Source organism: Notolepis coatsorum (genome assembly GCF_963971535.1).
Source record: "Notolepis coatsorum genome assembly, chromosome: 5".
In the NCBI taxonomy this organism is placed as follows: Eukaryota; Metazoa; Chordata; class Actinopteri; order Aulopiformes; family Paralepididae; genus Notolepis; species Notolepis coatsorum.
The window spans coordinates 125,595,359-125,613,411 of record NC_140169.1 but is presented as its reverse complement, the minus strand read 5'-3'; the positions used below and the strand labels follow the sequence as shown (position 1 = coordinate 125,613,411).

The 18,053-nt window shown below is 42.4% G+C and overlaps 2 protein-coding genes across 4 annotated transcripts; both read right to left on the bottom strand.

Annotated features, from left to right (window-relative positions):
* Positions 1-1,813: 1,813 nt before the first annotated feature.
* traf3ip2a (TRAF3 interacting protein 2a) lies at positions 1,814-11,885 on the bottom strand. Of its 3 annotated transcripts, none has more exons than XM_084314468.1 (10): positions 11,828-11,885; positions 11,467-11,508; positions 10,808-11,341; positions 10,160-10,313; positions 9,827-10,041; positions 9,331-9,419; positions 9,173-9,241; positions 8,933-9,037; positions 3,227-3,301; positions 1,814-2,263 (listed from the first exon to the last, which is right to left on the bottom strand). In XM_084314468.1, the coding sequence occupies exons 2-10, from the start codon at positions 11,480-11,482 to the stop codon at positions 2,117-2,119; spliced, it is 1,404 nt and encodes a 467-aa protein (XP_084170594.1). In that variant the 5' UTR covers positions 11,483-11,508; positions 11,828-11,885; the 3' UTR covers positions 1,814-2,116. The 3 variants fall into 3 exon arrangements, with proteins under 3 accessions (XP_084170594.1, XP_084170596.1, XP_084170595.1); XM_084314470.1 differs by having other exon boundaries at positions 11,467-11,505; positions 11,828-11,842; XM_084314469.1 differs by lacking the exon at positions 11,828-11,885 and adding an exon at positions 11,651-11,699.
* Positions 11,886-12,360: 475 nt separating this feature from the next.
* Positions 12,361-14,187, bottom strand: LOC311228337 (putative G-protein coupled receptor 139; the record flags this gene model as incomplete). Its single annotated transcript, XM_084314246.1, has 2 exons — positions 14,092-14,187; positions 12,361-13,496 (listed from the first exon to the last, which is right to left on the bottom strand). Exons 1-2 carry the CDS (start codon positions 14,165-14,167, stop codon positions 12,361-12,363), a joined length of 1,212 nt encoding a protein of 403 aa, XP_084170372.1. The 5' UTR covers positions 14,168-14,187.
* Between the last annotated feature and the right edge of the window lie 3,866 nt (positions 14,188-18,053).

Below are 18,053 nucleotides of genomic sequence, written 5' to 3'. Positions count from 1 at the left end.
TCAGTACTAAATACCTATATGTCCCTATGTCATGTATGTTGTGTATGTCATAAATGTCTATATGAATTGAAAATTCTGCACCTGATAATCTCGGTTTTGCTGCAAGTGAGAATAGACTACATAGGCTTCATGTTTTGCATATGACGATCAGCCAAGTCTACAGAGCACAGTGACACCCTTGAGGAACTTTTACTTTTGTATGGTAGCCTGCTTACATGCTCTTAATTAGCAAACAAACCCAAACCACAAGCTTGGCTACCTCGTTTGCCTCTACCGGCCGCATCCTTAAAACTCGGGTCAGGAGTAGCCTTGGCATCAGACCAGCCCAAAAAGCTGCAAGTCTCCTTTGTCACTGGTGGTTATCAAAGGTACATATTTGTCACAAATTACTTTCTGGCGCAGTGGAAGATTTGCTCTGACACAATTCACCTTCTGGATAGGCTACACCACCGTCCACCATACAAGGAAATCTGGGAGTTCTAGAATTAAATTTTTCATATTGCATGTGTAACCCCCTGGATAGGAAACCAAACATCCTCCAAGCGGAATCCTGATCAAGGGGAGATGTTGTCTTCACAAGATGTGCAAAATAATTCCTACTTAACTACATCCTATGCTAATGCTGCAGATTAATGAAACTTAATTATAGCATTAGGCCTAACAGGTGTGTAGTGCTCTACACACTAATGTAGCCTGGTCTACTTGTCAACAGGCACTTCTTTGGGATTGTCCTTTGCCTAAATGTTGGGACCCCCATACTGTTCGATATTCCATGCAGATTCACACAATAGCGTAAAGCAGGCATGCAGCGGTTGTGGATGTGCTGACCTCACCGCTTTCCTCTCCACTGAAAGGGCCATAAACCTCTTCAAACAGCCAGTTCGGTCCGGTTCACACTGGGGACATCACACTCAATGACTCTCCGATGATGAAACATTTTTCATTAGCATTTTTCATCTAGATGGAGTGCGAGCGTCTGTCAGCGGGAGTGTGGTCTGACCTTGAGTGAGATCCAGGCCCTGCCACTGGAGAACGATCAGCGGCAGGTTAATATGGAGGATAATAATCAGCGTTCATCTGTTTATATATGGCAGCAGCAAAACTGAGGGAACTGGGATGGCGGTGGTTACTAGGCCCTAGTCCTTATCTAGAGTCACACAGCCCAGTTTGCTCCTGTTAATCAGTCACTCACCTCGCTGATAAGCAGACCAGTTTGGTTTAACACGCGAGACCGATGGCAAAACGCCTCGTCCTATGGTACCTCCATTAGCCTACTACAGGCCAAAACAGGGCAACTGCGGTTGCATTGGCCCGACCAGATAAGGCTTCCTCTAGTGTGGCATGAGAGTGCTGGAACAGTAAAAAGCGATGGATTTATGAGTGCCGGAGGCTCCTGTGTTTATAGAAAGCAGCCCTTTGCATGAGCAGATAATGCTTTGAGGAACGGTTCCTTTTTACAGACGCTTCTATAAGCAATTCTGTTTCATTGTTACGTTTGGTAAATCACTGGACAATGAACCAAAGCTCTCTGTGTGCATTGAGAGGCTCGGTAACAAAGTGGATGGCGTTAAGTTCCAGTACCCGCTGTGTCAGTAGCAGAAGATGGATGCCCTTGCAGACCAGTATTAACCATGAGAGAGGAACGATCGAGTCGGCTCAGCCGGATGTCTCAGTGACAGTCTTCCTCTGGCCCCCCCAATAGATCCTTAATCAGAAGCCATGGAAAATCTATTTGCTTATTTGAAGTACAGTCATAATATAAATTCTATATGTCACTGATATACAATAGGCGATTCAGACAACAAGGCAATGAGTTAGAATAACCCTATATTTATTTTCAAGTCAAGAAATCATCTTGAAAAACAAACAATGCTGAGGAGAAAAGAACAGCTCCCACGAGGAAGCAGAATAACTCTTTTCACCAGCTAACCATAGGGAAGGTAATCATTAGTTAGGAAATACTGCCATCTTGTGGTTACTCAGGTACCTACTTAGTGACATAATGGGGTGCTACGTGCAATGCTTTAAATGTCTTGATTATCGCTACAAAAGCCAAGTAACTGAGCTAATTTGAAATACTGTCAATGATCGACGGGGCTCTTAGGATAGTGGCTATTCAGAGAGGCCGTACGGTGAGGGTCAGCTCCTTTCCCAGACGGGGTGCGATGTAACGTTCCTCTCTGAGCAGCCGAAGCAGGATGTCTTGGGTGTCCTGGGGCCAGCGGTAAACCCTGGTGCTCTGGAGCCAGTTGGGAACATGCTTCTGCAAGCAGGGTTGGGAAGTAATGGATTACATGTAGTGGGATTACAGTAATCTGATTACCCCAAACATTTTAACTGTACAGTAGTTTACAATAAATGTTTTCTTTTCTTTTTACAGTTATTGTATAATAAAAACAAACACTCATTAACAGGTTGGATTACTAAGAAACATGGTTGAAGGTAAAAAGGTATTTTCTTTTTAGGATTATGCAATCTATAATATATACATTTATATGTTTAGTTGTGATTGTAGATGGAACAGATTATAACAATACGAATGTTGAAATTGCAATCGATTTAGAAGAAAAATAAATAAATTGTCTAAAGGAAGCGATGAGTAAGGACAGTCTTTATTTGCAGAGTACAGTTTACTTAAACCAGGAATGTCTCCACTGCATTTAACCCATCCTAACTAGCTAGAAGCAATGGGCAGCCACAGTCCAGCACCCAGGGATCAACTCCAGTTATAATGCCAGTGCCTTGGTCAAGGGCAATGGCAGGAGTGTATACCTAACAAACATGTCTTATTATCCTAGTTTCTTATCATGTGTATTTTGGAGGGAAGGTAATCCAAAAGTAATTGAAAGTAATCACATTCAGTTACTGAGTTGGATTACATCACTGACTATTTTGAGCAGATAATCAGTAGTCTGCAACAGATCGGAATTTCCAACTATCTGTATTGAAAAACACACGGTTAGTGGTAGGTGTGTTAGCATTGTGATCATTAAACCATAAGATGATTGCTCCCGATGAGCAGGTTGGCACCTTGCATGGTTGCCTCTGCCGTCGGTGTGTGAATGTGTGAGTGAATGGGTAAAATGTGAGTAACAAATTGTAAAGCGCTTTGGATAAAAGCGCTATATAAAAAAGTAGCCATTTATGAGGGGTTGTGGAGAATTATTAGTGCTTAGGTTTTATCTGCCTGAACGTTGTGTCAAATAACCTGATCACTTGTACCCACCTTGGTTGCTGAGGGAAATAACACTGGTACCAGTCTGAAATTCAGGCAGCGCTGTTGGATGAACTCATTTTGGATCTGAATCAAGTGAGAAGAGATGATGATAAATTCTTAGTCCTTTATAAGTGGTGATTCGGTCACTGTGACCATGAATAAAAGATTCCATATCAAATTGAAGTAACTGTAATCATATTTGGTCACTATATGTTAATATGATTAACTACCACCAACAGATCTTTTTGGTACAGAAGTCAGTGAAATCCGTGCAGCTTGCCTATAAATACGGGTTTTTGAATGTTGGGGTCACACAAATTGTCCAACCTCAGTGTGGGGTCACCTGTGTATAAAGGTTAGGAAACCCGGTTATAAACATTCATGGAATGTACAATCAACATAAGTTTCATTCATGACAACTGAGAAGTTTCTGATGTAATGACGTCAGAAGAACTACGGCCTCCTGGCATTCAAGCATTCTGGTCGGAAAACATGACGCAGGCTATGGCAGCAATTACCGGCACACAGCCACCAGAGGTTGCTACTATACTGTTTGCAGTAACAGTTTGTCCCTCAATTGTATATTTTCAACATACTACAGCAATGAAAATAGCTAAAAGCAGATACAGCATACCTAAAATAGAGCTATTTAACCCTTTCACTACCACATTAACCTGTAGTGTGGTAGTGAAGGGTTAACATTCTGTAGTGTGGTAGTGAAAGATTAACCTGTAGTGTGGTAGTGAAAGGTTAACTGTCTGTAGTGTGGTAGTGAAAGGTTAACATTTTGTAGTGTGGTAGTGAAAGGGTTAACCATCTGTAGTGTGGTAGTGAAAGGTTAACCCTTTATAGTGTGGTAGTGAAAGGTTAACCCTTTGTAGTGGGGTAGTGAAAGGGTTAAAAGTGAGACCACGAATGGCACCAGTTAATGTGATGACAGCTGACTTTCCCCCTCAGAGGTCCCAGTTCCATGCAGTCATTCTAGACGCATTTTTCCTACTTGGAGGTCAGAATCCTTCCCAGTTCTGTCTTTTTGTGAATGTAGCTATACCCTTGATTCACAGAGTACACATGTTTAATTCCTATGCTACTACTTCATGGGATCATGGGCCGATTGTTGCAACCTATAATCTATGAAATGTAGCCGCACCCCCCACCCCCTAGGGCCAGAGCCTTCTTATCTAAACATCTACCTTGCCTTGTGCATGTGACAGTGTAACACTGTGACTTTGAACTTCGGATTGAGACGTTGGTTCAATTGCAGCATTGGACAAGGAGCTGCCCTGTTTTCCAAGCTGCGGGAGATAGTATTTCCTCATTGTTGTGTATGGGATGCTTATTGCTTATTAACAGCGGAGGAGTGCTGCCGAGTGCTTCCGCGTTTTCCCTGATTGGCTGCGACACGCCCCGCGGCAGGCGCGGCAGCCGCGGAGCGAGCGGCAGAGTTTGCGGCAGAGTTTACGGCATTATGTAGCCGTAATCCGCGATGATGGATGGGGAGGAACTTCAATGGCACCACTAAGCCACAAGAGGGAGACATTCAATCAAAGGTTTCAGCCTCAACAGTTTCTAAACAGTTTCAAAACAGTTTCCGATGCCCAAAAAGACCCCATACGTCTGCTACAGGGGCGGATTTAGGATTGTAGGAGATCCGGGGCTTAGCCCAGATAGGTGCCCACGTAAGCGGGCACGGATTTTTTTTACTTCGACACCACAACCTTTAACTTATACCACCACCTTAAAGCGGACAAAAGGCACTAGAGAACACTTAAATTCACACCCTTTAATTAATGAAGCAAACTATAATAATTTATAATAATAATAATAATAATAATAATAATAATAATAATAATAATACACTGCGTTTGTATAGCACCTTTCATACAAGAATTGCAGCTCAAAGTGCTTCACAGCAGTACAAAAAGACAGGCATAAAATGAGCACAACATTGGCAGATCAAGAGCAATGCATAAAGTGCAGACATAAAGCATAAAATAGATAGCAGTAAAATAGACAAAGTCAAGGTAAGACATAGAACATTAAATCACATCGTTTTTCATATTAGGATCTAAGATCTAGGGTTAGCTCGCATAATGTTGAGCGCCAGGACCCCCGAAAACCAGAGTTTTGATTGATTGATTGAAAAGTTTATTAACAGATTGCAGAATGGGTACAGTACAGTACAGCTCAATACATACAATTGTTAAGAGGATGCAGACCTGAGAAAGACTTTCGTCTTGTTTCCATCAGGGTCCTCCATTTTCAATTCATCATATGACACACACGACATACAGATAGACAGTAGGCCTACTGCTACATCTATACATTTATGACATACCAGATTTTCAAATACAGTACTGTTTGTGATACTAAAAAAATCCAGAAAAAGAGTGTATATACATTTGACATAGAAACTGTGCATTGGGGGAGGTTGGGTAGGTGGGGTGGGGCTGTACATTGGAGGTGGTGGGGGGGGGGGGGGGTTGGGTAGGGGGGACACACACTGTACATTGAAATACTGACCTACATTTGACATAGAAACTGTACATTGGAGGGGGTTGGGTAGGTGGGGTTGGGTGGGGCTGTACATTGGGGGGGGGGGGGGGGGTTGGGTACATTAGAATACTGACAAAGCCATGAGCCAGAGTATAGTCAGGTTTTCATCATTGTTTCTTTTATTCGATATTTCCATTCATAAAGACATGCCGGCAGCCTGTGTTATCACTGGGGATGGGTCTGAGATCTCAAACGTCCAATACCGCCAGCTAACACCTTGCGGACGCTATTGCACTCCATTTGAAACGATGTGGCTTGGTGTCTGTCATTTTGGAAATGACACCAGACCACCCTGAAACTATACACTCATATTCACGACGGTATAAAAATGGAAATGTATGGATGGAAAAATGATCTGTTTTTTGCATCTTGACCGGAAGAAACTCAATGACAATCGATTATATTATTAGATCCATAGCTATAATATATAATATAGCTTTAGGCCTGCAAACACAGCCACGTATCCCCATGTTAAAAGGCGCTGGCCTTTCAACAGTAACAGTAAACAGCGCCATCTGCCGCTGAAAGTGTTAATATGCGTCTTTGTTTACGGTTTGATTATCACTGATACAAAGTAAAATAGTGCAGTGCAATAAAATAGTTAATAAAATAGAATAAAATAATGCAATAGTGCATTGCAATAAAATAGTTATCATCATATTTTTTCGGGAGGCCGGTAAGGAGTGCATTACAGTAGTCGAGTCGGCTTGAGATAAAGGCATGGATCTGGTTTTCAGCATCCTTTTGATTTATAAATGGCCGTACTTTAGCTATGTTTCTAAGGTGGAAGAATTATGCTTTTGTCAACTTGTTGATTGTGATTTAAAGCTTTAGGTCTGAGTCTACCATACACCAAGACTTAACTCACTCAAATACAGTTAGCAGCTGGATAGACTACAGATGGAAATTAGCTTCTGCTAAATCTGGTGCAAACATATGTTCATGTAACAATGATTAATTGTCAAAAAAAAAATATATATATATATATATATATATATAATTTATTTATTATTATTTCTTTTTTAAATAGATTCGGGGCTTTTCAGAAAACATTCAGGGCTTGAGCCTAAGTAGCCACCCCCTAGCCCCACCCCACCATTATGGACCCCTACTGACCTGGGAATGGATCCCATAAATATATAAAGACTAGATGGCTCAAGGCGGAGTCTCCCGTGTGCGTCTCTACTTTTCGTAGCTCCATTTCTGCAGACCCCTCTCTGATTGGTTGAGCCCATTTCTGCAGACCCCTCTCTGATTGGCCGAGCGTGCGCATGCGCATGAGCCGCGACAAGCTCCTCTAGCTTCGAAACTCCGTTAAGCTCCAGAGAGAGAGGCTGAAAACCCACAGTTCTTGGCCGACGGATGGGAGCCGAATCCCGGATCCGAGTTTTCTGATGAATACCCTAACCTAAAACATGGAGGTCGCGAATGCAATTTATACGCATGGAAGCATTGATTACGCCATAACGAATCATTAAAAAAATATACCGTTAACTGGAATATGTTGTGTGTGCCTTTACACATATGTTGGATTATGTAATTGGTTTGTCATTAAAAACCAATAATAATCGCTCGCATCCCGGCTTCGCTGACCAGAGCTCTCTCAGATTCAAAGTTTTAATTGCAGCCTGGAACATACATGTTTCGGAACCAATGTGTAACTAGACAGTTACAATATAACATTTATATTAATTAACCCAGTTAATGCCTTAAGAGTAAGAGTCTGGTGGTCAATGTCACCTCAGATTGCTACGGAAATGTTGTGTCTTACTAATAATAACTAATTCCTTGGTCAATAGAAGTCTCTGTGATACTTTCTGAATATGATTTGGGAACATCAAATGGGCAGGGTTATAATAGAAGAAAGACAGTGTAAACAATATAATTAACTCCGAATATAATAATGAGGAAAAATAAACAGGATACACAACAAGGTGCATGAGATGAGGTTATATGTAGAACATGGTACAGTTACAGTAAGTGGGGAGTGTAAACACTAAACAGTGATCTAAACAGTTTCTGACAGCTGGGCTGTGTTGAACTTGTCACGTGAAATAACGTTATGTGAATAAACCGCGGAATAACATAACGTGTTATAATAATATAATGTTATAACGTTACAATGTACAGTTTCTGACAGCTGGCTGTGTTGTGAAATGTGCATAACGTTATGAATAAACCGCGAAGTCACGCGAAATAACGTTATACGCGAATCTGGTAGTACATTTCTTTTTATCTTCTTGATATGATAACATTACATCCGCCTTTTACCGCGTGACGAGCTAAACCAATCAGAGAGGGGCTTCGCTCAACCTATCAGAGAGGGGCTTCGCTCAAATGGGCTCAACCAATCAGAGAGGGGTCTGCAGAAATGGAGCTACGAAAAGTAGAGACGCCTCCCGCGTAGTTTACCGGCGGCCATCTTGCTACAGTTAACTATTCTGGTACGTATTATAGTAGTTGCACGTATTGTGAGTGATCTGCACAAACAAAAATACTCTTAACTCGCTGAAATCTTGACGGATTTACAAACGGTTTGCTTTATTACAAACGTTATTAACATGGCTATGGTTCTTTCTTGGAAGCATTTTTATAAAAAAAATTATTATTTTCATATGAAAGTCCATTATAAGTATGCAGTATGATAACTACATGACGTTTTTAACAAACCAAACGGTTGAAAATGTAGCAAGCTATGGTTATTTCAATGCACTATAGACATTCATGTTATGAGTGGGCATGCTACCTGTAGCAAGATGGCCACCATGTGGCAACGTCGGTCTCCGTTGGCCAGCAGCGTGGGTGAGTCATCTAGTCTTTATATATATCTATGATGGATCCTCCCAGAGCCTTCTCTCCTGTGTCCCACCCCATACTATGAGTCCGTCTTATCCATCAGAATATAATCTCCCAGTAAAAAAATAAATAAATGAAAGCAATTACCCAATAACTGAAAGAAAGAACCGGTTGAAGGACAAAACACTTGACATCGATTTGAGGTTAATGACACGGAAATCGAATTAATTATGTCGTTGAGGAGAATTTCTTGATCGCCACCTGGCCTTGCAAACTCTCATAATTTCATCATCATCTGAAATGTAGGTGTAAATGTTCGAATTTGTTCTAAAGTGGAATTACTTTTCTATGCAAAGTGCTGACCTGATTATGAATGTACTTTGTGTGGAGGCCGTGTTCATCCTCTCCGTCTCCTTCCACGTCTCTCTTGTATTTGGGGCTTATGACCACGATGATCAACACAGATTTCTGCAGAAAACCACAACACTGTCAGATGCACTTATGCAGACAGCTGCTGACATATACTACTCACCATTTCTACTCTCATTAGAAATGTACTTGATAAATATAAAACTAGCTATTCCCAGTCACATTTAGACTTACATCGTTCAGATAATTGTCCATCCATTTGGTGATGTCCATACTTCGCACGGAATCATCAAAGATATCAATCTATCAAACAAAAACAAACAAATAAATAGTACATATATTTTATTTTTCTAAAACTAATACATAAATACAGTTTAACTGACCACACTTACAGCTGGTCTGAACCCCTGGTCGATCAGAAATTTGGCAAATGGAATCATCTCCTTGGCTGTGTCCACTGAATATGTGATAAAAACATTTCCTGTAATGACGTAGAAAGACAGCATGCTCTCTTAGAAGTTATACCATCAGATCAGGAAGATAACAACAACATCCTTGTGTCAAAAGCCACGCTGTTAATAATACAATTATTGTAATACAATAATACAAACTTAATAATAATAATAATAATAACACAGTAGCAAACCAAGGTTATTACAACTAAAGATTTAAAATAGCCATGTTGGCGTTGTTAGTTAGATAATTGAAATATGAAAAAAAACTAGATTCAATAGAGAAAAGAAAAGTTTGCTTCCCCATAAAAATACACCTGAATTCTTTTAAGTTTTAGCGATTTGACGTTTGCCATACTGTGAGTGAAATGAAGTGAACCCGCCTGTAGTGAATGGATTGTGTAAAAACGTGGTACATCATGTACCTTGAACTTACTGCACTCTTCAGGTAGGTTGATGGTTCTTCTCTGTATCTCCTGTGTTGCTGCCTCTGCCCTTGCCCCACCCGGCTGCCTTGGATCGGCATGGTACGACAGCCCCACGTGCACCTCCCCCATTACCTCCCTAGGAGAGGCAGCACACTGTTGGACGTTTATACTTAGGGCATTGGGGACATCTTTCTCAAACAGCCTGTTTTGAGTCGTAGGAGTCCTGGAGAGGGACATGAGCAAAAACAATGAAGTGTTTGTTAAATATATTGCGTCAATCATTTATGGCAGCATCAGGTTTTGACGATGAATGGTCAGGATAGGATAGATCTGTCTTATACCAGCATGGGGGGTGCTGCTGAAACTCTCGCTGCGGCTGTTCCAGATGGTAATTATGATTGTAATAATTATGAGGATTATGGACGTGATGAGGATAATTCACGGGCTGCTGGCATGCACACTGTCCGGTATACCTGCCATGTGTTGGACTGGGGCCTGCAGAGAAGCAAACAATAAGACACAAACTTAATAATGATAATAATAACAGTAGCAGAGCAAGTTTATTACAACTAAAGATTTAAAATAGCCATGTTATTGTTGTTAGTTTGAGAATTGAAACATGAAAACTAGATTCAATAGAGAAAAGAAACGTTTGCTTCCCCGTGAAAATACACCTGAATTCTTTTTTCATTTGCCATATTGTAAGTGAAATGAAGTGAATCCGCCTGTAGTGAATGAATCCAGATCAATAATCAATACATTATGAATACACTGATACACACTTTGTCCAGCTAAGTTGACGAGTTTCTGTTAGAATGAACACAAAACACCTCCAACGCGTTCCACAAGGGTATGACATACAAACACTACCACTGTACTACTCGCCAGAATGGCTGTGATTACCATATTATTCTATGTTCAAACTGACCAGGTATCTGCTACTCGTCAGAATGGCTGTGATTACCATATTATTCTATGTTCAAACTGACCAGGTATGTTGGAGGTGGGATGTGGTTGATTGACACAGTGGATCTGGTTAAAGTCAGTCATGAGTGAGAGAGGGGGCTCCAAGTACTCGGACCCCTCAAAGGAGTTGTTCCTAGGCCAGCTAGGAGGGCCCGCAAAGCCTTGGTCAACCTCAAGATGGCCATAGACACTCCTCTCCCTGCCGGTATGTAGCCACAGCCTCGCAGGTGGCGTGGCTTTCAACAGGTCCGGATGGGGTTGCGGGAGGCAGGGGGGCCTGGGACCGGGATGGACGTGGGATTTGGGTTCTGGTTGATACCAGTGCTGATGCCCCCCCAAGGGGCTCCTCCATTGTTCCCCAGAGAAGTTCATCTGGCCAATGTCATTGACCGTCACTCGGGTGGAGTCAACGCCGTTTACTCCTGGTATCTCCCTGGGGTCCACACACACACGGCCACCCGAGCACTGTTGACAGGAGGAGGGCCAGGCCAAGTCCAGAGTGGACGATGTCATTGACTCATCCGTCTCCACCGGAATGCTTCCATGAGGGCACGGCCCTGACAACAATGACAAACAAAACTGGTTTTCAGTACAGCTGGAAATGTAGGGTAAGGAACAAAGGTAGCAGTTTGCGAGTGTTGTTGCGTAGGAAGGTATGTGGATGAAGTTGCTTGAACTGTACCTGTAGAAGAATACATTCTTCCAGAGTGTTGGCTTTCTACTGCTGGATAACCGAAAATGAAACAAGGTTACAGGAATTATCCTCGAGTGAATTGTTGCATGAGTCAAGATATTAAAGAGACACCCCAAAGCAAATCTTATACAATCACAATAGGTAAGAAACAGCTACAATTCAAACTATTTACCATTGTGAGTTTTTCTTTGTAAGTCTCAATGTGGTATTAAGATTACTGATTTATAAGCACATTCAAGTAGATAATTTGCCCACCAAACTTGAGCCTTCTCAATAACATACAGTATTATCGACTGTCATGGTCATGAACAAACTGCAAACCTGAATGTTAAACCACTACCACACCTACCTTTTGTAGGTGCTTCCGCTGTCAAAGTACAAGCCTGTTCTGAAGCGACCAGGAAACATTCCCACTATTTATGCTTCTGAGGAAGAGCAGTGCATGTAAAGCAGGCAAGTCTCTTGGGCCTTTTTTATGCAAATAATGCGGGGCCTAGAGTCTGCTCGGCCAATCAGGTTGTAGTTTAAACAACTGGGGTGTTTTATAGCCAGTCACCTTGTACCTTGTAGTTGAAAGGAATGAATCTGTCTGTGGGAGGAAAGGCTCAAATTGCTCCGACACTCCTCCCTCACACAACAATAAAAAACACAGACATAATAATAAATTGACATCACATTTACTTCACGTTACCGGTATACAGTCATTTGTGGCTTTTCAATTATTATTGCCATTTTTCTGCATCAGCTTTACTACCATTGGCATACCACTGCGGTGGCTGCTAAAGAACTCAGTTGACTAAACACACAAAAGCTATGTTGAGGCGGTGCATAACAGTTCTGTACTTCCATGAAAAAGTGTTTGTTTTGCTTTTTGAAGTTTATTCATGAAGTCATTTCCGCAGGGAGCTGCATTTCATCCTCTTTATGTTTTATGTTTGAAGACACCTCCCTTCTCCCTTCTCCTCCTCTACCTCCCGCACCTCCTCCCGCATACTGGCTCTGTTTGAGATCGACTAGGACCACAGTGACAGGGTTCCTGGTCGACGGGACCTTGTGGTCTGCGACGGAGAAGACCTTCATGGTGGTGTACTTCATGGTGGTGTAGGTGAGGCGGGAGCCCAGCTCCCCCGCCCCCCTCGCCTTGCAGGTCAACGCTCGCAGCAGCTCCCGGCGGAAGCGCCGGCTCACCATGCAGTAGAGCAGGAAGTTGGTGGTGGAGTTGAGGTTCTGCAGCATGTTGGCCACGTCGCCGGCCACGTTGATGGGGAGTCTGTAGTCGTCCCGGTTGAAGGCCTTGTTGTTGTGCTTGGTGCGCAGGATGCAGTAGGTGATGAAACGAGGCAAACTGAGCACCACGAAGGCCACGGACACGGTGCCCAGCACCAGGATGCTCCTCCTCACCATGCCCTGGGCGCTCCTGCCCCCCATGGCGCGCCTCTCCTCCTTAGTGAAGAGGCGGCTGGCACGGCTCAGGTGGTAGCCCACCAGGTAGTTGAAGATGATGACCAGCACGATGGGGATCCCCCCGGACAGAAAGGTGGTCGTCCACACCAGGGCGGTGGAGTAGGTCTCTTCGCTGTACCGACACCTGGGCAGCGTGAAGTTCCCCTCCTCCACGGTGAAGTTGACGGACGTCACCTCGTTGATCCAGCCCATGGGCACGGAGAGCAGGTGAGACACCAGGACGACGCCCACACAGGTCAGCTTGGTGACCCAGGCCTGGGACAAGCGGCGTTTGGCGGTCGTGCTGCTGAGGACCAGGTAGCGTTCGATGGTGAACACCACCACGATCCAGGAGGAGCTGTAGAGGGAGCCGTACTGCAGGAAGGCCAGGATGCCACACCACGGGTGGGAGTGCCAGAAGGGCTGGAGCAGCCAGAAAGTCAGAGTCAGGTCCACCAGGATCACCCACACCAGGTAACATGTGTCTACGATGGCCAGGCAGCTCAGGTAGATGACGGCCGCCTCCGACATACCGCACTTCCTGAAGCAGATCATGTAGAATGTGAAGAGGTTGGCTGGAGGTAGAGCATAAGAACAACATTATTTGTGATACATGGTGTTTGATTGGATAAGATAAGATAAAATGATCCTTTATTAATCCCATTGGGGAAATTCAGGTGTCAAAGCAAGCAAGATACAGAGCTTCACAGTCCTATATAGTCCAGTATCTATATACACTATAGATACAATATAAAAGGTACAAAATACAAGATAGTCCAGTGAGTGCACGTGGATATGAGTCTCTAGTTCTCATGTCTCTAGTTCTCACTGATGCAGACACACACACAGTGGCGACAGTGGCTCGGGAGGTATAGCAGTCGTCTGGTAATCCGGAGGTTCCCAGTTCGATTCCCGCTCCTCCCGGGCAGTGTGTCTTGAGCAAGACACTTAACCCCTAATTGCTCCCGATGAGCAGGTTGGCACCTTGCATGGTCGCCTCCGCAACCGGTGTGTGAATGTGTGAGTGAATGGGTAAAATGTGAGGAACAAATTGTAAAGTGCTTTGGATAAAAACGCTATATAAATGCAGCCATTTACACACACACACACACACACACACACACACAGAGCGATAGACAAAGGGCAAAATAAGATAAAATATATACAGACCTGGAATTCCAATTGTGCAAAGTAGTGGGTAGTAGACCCTTTGGACAGCGATGAACATTTCACTGGCTCCTTCCATGATTCACTCCTCAACGCCAGGCAACAGCACACACAGTAATACCTGCAATAAAGCCATTAGGATGTGCTGGATGTGATGCCATTATTGATACAGGGAAGAGAAGAGTGCAATGAACAAATACGGATAATAAGTTATATTTTATTATATTATATACACATACAAATTATATGACATACAGTAAGATGAAATAATTAGTTGATCGTGTTTGAGCTTGTGCATGAAGACCTGTACAGTATCCTACTGTAAAATATGTAAAACAAGCCTATTAAGTACTGGTTTGATACAATGCCAAACACAACCAGGGCACGAGCACATCCCTAACAGCACACGTTAAAGGTCAATGCTTGGGGTGTGTCAAATCAGTGTCAGCTGCCAAATTACATTTTAGTTTGAGATGCTTTCTTTCAACTGTGGCAGACCAGTGGCTACTTTATCTACTTATCTGCAACTTTCACCCACATTGTGACAAAATCATATTTCCACCCATACATTTAAAGGCCCAATCTGTGATCCAAAAGTGAACAAATGGGTAACTCCACCACTAGGGCTGGAAATGCAATACCTTTATGGTAGCAATTTAATTGATTCAATACTATCGAGTATCGAACAATTATTTGGTATGGAAATTTGGTGTCAAATGACACTGTCATTCGATATCAAATTTCGATACCCAAGTAGTTAATCTCATCATTACGCCAATAATATGTTTGTTTCAAGATATGCAGTAACTTTCTTCTGTTCAACCACAACCGAAAATCATCCAAAATGTAACAAAGCCTCAGATTGGCTCACACGCACATAACTCTGAGTAAGCAAAGTAAGGTGTCGGGAAAAGTCAGCGTTTGGTATCGGTATCGAATCCCAGGTATCGGTATTGGCACCGGTATTGAAAATCCTCAAACGATACCCAGACATATTTTCAGTATTTAGTTGATTGACTGAGACTAACACAACATATGAGTATAATTGTATTTGCTGTAATCTGGGGCTGTGGCTAATATGTTTGTTTTGTATGTAGCCTACTGTAAACACTGGAGGTAAACAGAGCTATATTCTGATTAATGGTGGGTTTAAAACATTCCAAAAAGCACATTTTCCAACTATAGATCAAACTCTTCAAGACTATCAGTTATCAATATTTTCAAAAACATCATGGATTGAGGCTTTAAGACAACCAAAATCCTAATACAAATTTAACTTAAATCGACTCAAATGTCCCAGCACAGAGTTTGTTTTGGTTTCTACAGCTACCCCTTGTGATATATAACGATGTGAAAACAAGGAATATATAAAATAATATCCCCCTTCTGAATCAATAAAGCAATACATCTGATCCCATGATGTAATATATTACACAGAGTGGATTACTTACACAAAGGCACATTCCTGCTTGTTAAGATCCCACAGAGACAGCAGTCCAGCACAGAGCTGTAGTTGATCTGATGAGGGATGGGGTTGTGAGACCGCGCTACAGCCACTGGTGACTGGTCATATAAGGCTCCTTGTGATCCTGTAGGAGGGACCTGCTCCAGTGTCGCCACCTGAGTCACAGGTAATACATGGGGGCAGGTAGACTCACACAGTGCTGTCTGCAGACCAACCGTTGCCACCTGCAAGCGTATTGATCCGTGTGACCTGTGTAAATCAATGTTTTCCCCCACAAATATCCTGAGGATAAGTATCAAAGGGGAACTACTATGCCCCCTTTTTGAGAATTCATGCATGTTGTTCCTCTGGTCTAAGACGGTCTGAAAATATGAACATGAACAACTCTCTCCCAAATCCCAAAACTAGGATGTTAAAATTCAAACTTGTGATGTCATCAAGTATAAAGTCTGGAGCTGGTCCAAGGACAATGACTTGAGGCAAAGGAGACACAGAGAGCAGTCAGGGGAATGTTCTGAGTATATGGGTACATTTTCTGTTTCAGAAGTGAGATTTTCGACCCAACTAAAGGGTATTAAAAGATCGTTGTCAATGGAGCAGCTCCAGCCTTTATACTTGATGACATCACACGTTTTGAGTATTGATTATCTGGTTTCTGACTTTAGGAGGGAGTAGCGCATGTTCACGAATACTGACCGACCTTTCCTAGGCTATGGAAATGACATATTGGAATTGTTAATGTGGGTAGTGATCCCCTTTAAATCAATGATGTGGAATGATTTGCTTTAGCACATTTAGTTTAGTTTCAGCAGATTTAGCAGAAAGCATTGTAAATAAAATGGCCAAACTTAAAAGATGGTTTGATCATGGTATAAGGATGAATATGTTGTACTGTCTATACTGTAGATGGAGTTGATATAGAAATTATTTTAGATTTCTGGGTGCAATAATGGATGACACTTTGACACGGACATCTCACATAGCATTATACAAAAACAAAGGTGTCTAAGAATATTTCTGTTTTGAACAAAGCAAAGCATGTTACCTTACAAGGCAATGCACATCTTTGTATTAATCTTATTTTGCCATATTTTAGTTACTCCGTAGTATGGGGCAACACTATTTCTTTTTTCTTTTCACTCTTTCATGTTACTGTAAGTATTGATTGTTAAATAATTGAAATTGACATACCATATATTTATTCTCTATATATTATAACATTGTCTATTGTTTATTAACCTCGTTCCCAGTTTTATCTCCGTGAGATAAATTGTTTATTTGTGTTTTGAACAAGGGGCAGGCAAAATACGATTTTTTTCTCCCTGCTTCTTATCGGTCATGGAATGTGCAAATTGAAATGTGCTTTGATCAATAAATGCTTTTTTTTCTTTTATGAAACTGTGCATTACTGTGGATAACCATGAGTGGAACAAATACAAAATTAATTAATGGATTTGCGGTATTGTAGATGGATCCGGTTGGAAGATACAAATGCAAGTGTCTTTTGGACACTTCCTTGGTATCCAATTCATCCAATACTAGGATATGTTTCCTCTTTCACAGAAAGGACTCCCCCTTCTGGCCTTCTTGCGTATGACGCTAGGGGGGCCATGTCGTTTAGTACTGTTGAGAATTTGGTTTTGAAACCAAGCAATGTTTCTTCAACTAGTGTTCCACTGAGCTCTTCTGACAAGTCCAGGATCTCCAGTTCTAGGTTAAAGACCTCGCTAGAGTAGGTTTTGAGGTCTCTAGATGTGACTGTTTTGTGACAGACGGCTTTTTGTTTTAGCTTTTTGCAGGTACAGAATATCATATAATGATCGCTTAACCCGCATGCTGGATAAGCTGGTCAGGAAGGCCAGTAGCGTGGTTGGGTGGAGCTGGACTCTCTAGCGAGGGTGGCGGAGAGGAGGAGCCTTGCTAAACTCCAGGCCATCAGGGAAAACCCCTCCCACCCACTATACACAGACTTGGCTGACAGGAGGAGCATGTTCAGTGCTAGGCTCACACTACCTAAATGCAGCACTGAACGGCACAGGAAGTCCTTCATTCCAACAGCCATCAGACTATACAATGCATCACTGTGCCTCACTGCATCATGCCTAAATAGCACACACACACAAATGACGACCCTTCATTGATTTGACCAATTAAATCCATTTTTATCATTAAGGGGGAGGTGTAGATAACACAGTAGAGAAGACAAGTTAAATATGTTTGAGTCTTGAGATGTAGATATCCTGTGCAAATGGAGGGGTCTGGATAAATGTTGTGTCATAATTTGATGTGTCTGTTCACTGCATTCCTCTCTTGCCTACCTGGCAACATTCCTCTTTTATTCAGAAAGAGGCTTTAGTTCTCACGTACCAACCATTTATCACCTTCTCTGGTAACTCTCCCATGATGTGCCTCACTGCATCACTGAGCACAGGGTGACAGACAGTACAGCCTGGCGAAATCTTCCTGGACACTTTTCACTTTACATTTTTACACTTATTAC